The 2,500-nt window shown below is 43.4% G+C and overlaps 1 protein-coding gene across 1 annotated transcript in view; it reads left to right on the forward strand.

Annotated features, from left to right (window-relative positions):
• The window catches only part of LOC101862044 (tyrosine-protein phosphatase non-receptor type 13), a gene marked incomplete at its 3' end in the record, with an annotated part of 44,141 nt that overhangs the window by 14,724 nt on the left and 26,917 nt on the right, over positions 1–2,500 (forward strand). The window contains 3 exon segments of the mRNA XM_035970301.1: positions 35–168; positions 866–1,010; positions 1,375–1,675. Of these exon segments, the coding sequence (XP_035826194.1) occupies positions 35–168; positions 866–1,010; positions 1,375–1,675 (580 nt within the window).

Consider the following 2,500-nt stretch of genomic DNA (forward strand, 5'->3'; position numbering starts at 1 on the left):
TACAAGCCTGTAATTCTTGTTTCAACCCCTCCAGAAGTGGCCAGGGCCCCCCGTCTGCCCTACAGGATGTGCGTAGCCGCCTTCTTCCGCCCGGCGTGCAGTCCCAGGAAGTGCTGGACAGCATGTCCGAGACGCGCTCTATGGCCTCTCTTATCTCCTACACCTTGGGTGAGTCTCTTCATGTGTGTTGGTGTGTGTGTGTGTGTGAGTGTGTGTGTGTGTGTGTGTGTGTGAAAAGTCTCATCTCTTCTCTCCCTTGCTTCACTGGAGGGGGGAAGGCAGGCAGTAAGGGTGGGGGTAGGGTGCAATGGAGGGAGGGGGGGGGGGGGGGGTCATTGCAGTACAGTTTGAAGCAGAAATGTTTAATATCTGACCTTTGCAAGTTCTGAGTGGCATGTTTGAAATGCGCTCCATGGTCTCTTCATTTCGCACACCTTGGATGGGTCTTGTTGTTTTGTTTTTTTTGTCTCATATCTTCTTCTCCCACTCCTGTCAGTATGTTAATGCTTTATTAAGCTGAGATTGTTTCAGAATGCTATCAGATCTGCTGGGGTTATAATATACAGAGATGGAAATTTTCCGTAAATTTACGGAAATCCTTAATTTTGATTAGCACCGTCATTTTCCATAAAAGTGTCCGTTCAATGATAAGTCATCCTACTAAGTGTACTAATCTACAAGTGAATAAGTGTATTTTTCCAAATCTGTAAAGCCCGCGAAAAATTCAGTAAATTTTGGACTGATCAGTTTTCATCCCAGATTATAAAACGCACAGAGCTCGCTGTGCAGCAGGAATTTGTGCTATACAAATGCTATCTATTATGATTATTATTATTATTGTTATTAATATTATTATCTCCTCAAGGCTCCTACCGGCCCGACCTACATGCCCAGTTTGGCTCAGAGGCGGCCCTGGACTCCAGCAAGGACACGGAGACAGACGGGGACAGCATCATTGACAGCCAGCTCTCTCTGCTCTTTAACTCTGCTGGCAGGCAAGACACATTGTGGTCAGTTGTTGTAGAAAAAACATACCATGTTGTGGTCATTTGTTGTAGACAAACTGAAAATCGTGATCTTGACTCAAAACTATTTCTGTTCAACTGTTGGTTGATTACTGTTGTTAGATTTCCCATTCAGCAAACATAATAAACCACCAATCGAACAAATATGTAAGTTATGAGTCCACAAGCTTTTAAAATTGGCACCTTCACAATTTCCAGTTTGTGACTATGCCCGTTTTTCCCGTGGACTCCTCATAAATCTCTCAATCCTCTGTCAACATATGTTCCATGAATTTGTCCCTTGTGAATATTTGTTCGTTTATTTATCTTCTCTGTCTCTGTATGTTCCTATATCTCTCCATTCTGCCAGGCCTGCTGTGGAAATGTCTCCTGCCTCTGGACATCCAGAACCTTCCGAGAGACAGACCACCGACTGGAGCCCTCATCCACCTGTAATGTCTCAGCTGCAGCAACAGCAGCAGAGCCAGCAGCTGGTTCCTGAGGTGATGCTTCAGCAGCAGCAGAAGCAGCAGCAACAACAACAGCAGCAGCAGCAGCGACAACAACAACAACCGCAGCCACAGTCACAGCCACAGCTACCCCAGCCTACACAGGGAAGCCCACCACAGCAGAGAGCAGCAAGAACGTTGGATACTTCTCCACGGCTAAAGGTTTGTCACTCTTTTTCTGGTCCTGTGCTTATCACCTTCGTAGTAGGGCAGACAAGTCAATGTTTTTGTGTGGCATTTTTCTTTTGTCTTGTGTTCCACGCTTTCAACTGTTTGTTCTCTCAGCATTTTTGTCATGATGAGTGGTTTGCAGCTGCTCTGACATGGTTTGCTCCTTCTTTTTGAATCAAACATCTCTAGTCCGTATCTTTTTTCCTTTTTTTGTGTTTTAGTCTCTTGTAAAACCTCTTCGGCACTTGTATGATCTGATTATGTCACAGATGCTGTAAATATGCTTACTTAAATAAAACAGTTTGTCCTGGGTGGGACTGCCCGTTTATCAGTAACAGTGAACAGTTTTGTCGTTGGTCTGTGCTTATTTGTGATTAATTTATATGATGAACTCCTTGGTCTGTGCTTATTTGTGATTAATTTATATGATGAACTCGTTGGTCTGTGCTTATTTGTGATTAATTTATATGATGCACTCGTTGGTCTGTGCTTATTTGTGATTAATTTATATGATGCATTCTTTAGAGAGACAGAGGTAGAACAAGAATAAATGAAAGGACTTGGACAGATGGGGGATGGGAAAAGACCAAGATGATATAGCAGGGGTGTTTTTTTAGAGCATCTGAGCAGCAAAATAAGCGGCAAACCATGACCACGGCTGTCTTGTTTCAGACTTAACACTTAAAGGAGTTCATTCCAAGATTTCATTTTTCGTACTAATTGACCTTTAATTGCTGCTCACATGGAGACCAAATGCTGCTGCAGATGAGACTGTAAAGCTTTTTGTGTGTCACAACAAGACAAACTGATTCGCTG

This window comes from Aplysia californica, unplaced genomic scaffold, assembly GCF_000002075.1.
Source record: "Aplysia californica isolate F4 #8 unplaced genomic scaffold, AplCal3.0 scaffold00249, whole genome shotgun sequence".
Classification (NCBI taxonomy): domain Eukaryota; kingdom Metazoa; phylum Mollusca; class Gastropoda; order Aplysiida; family Aplysiidae; genus Aplysia; species Aplysia californica.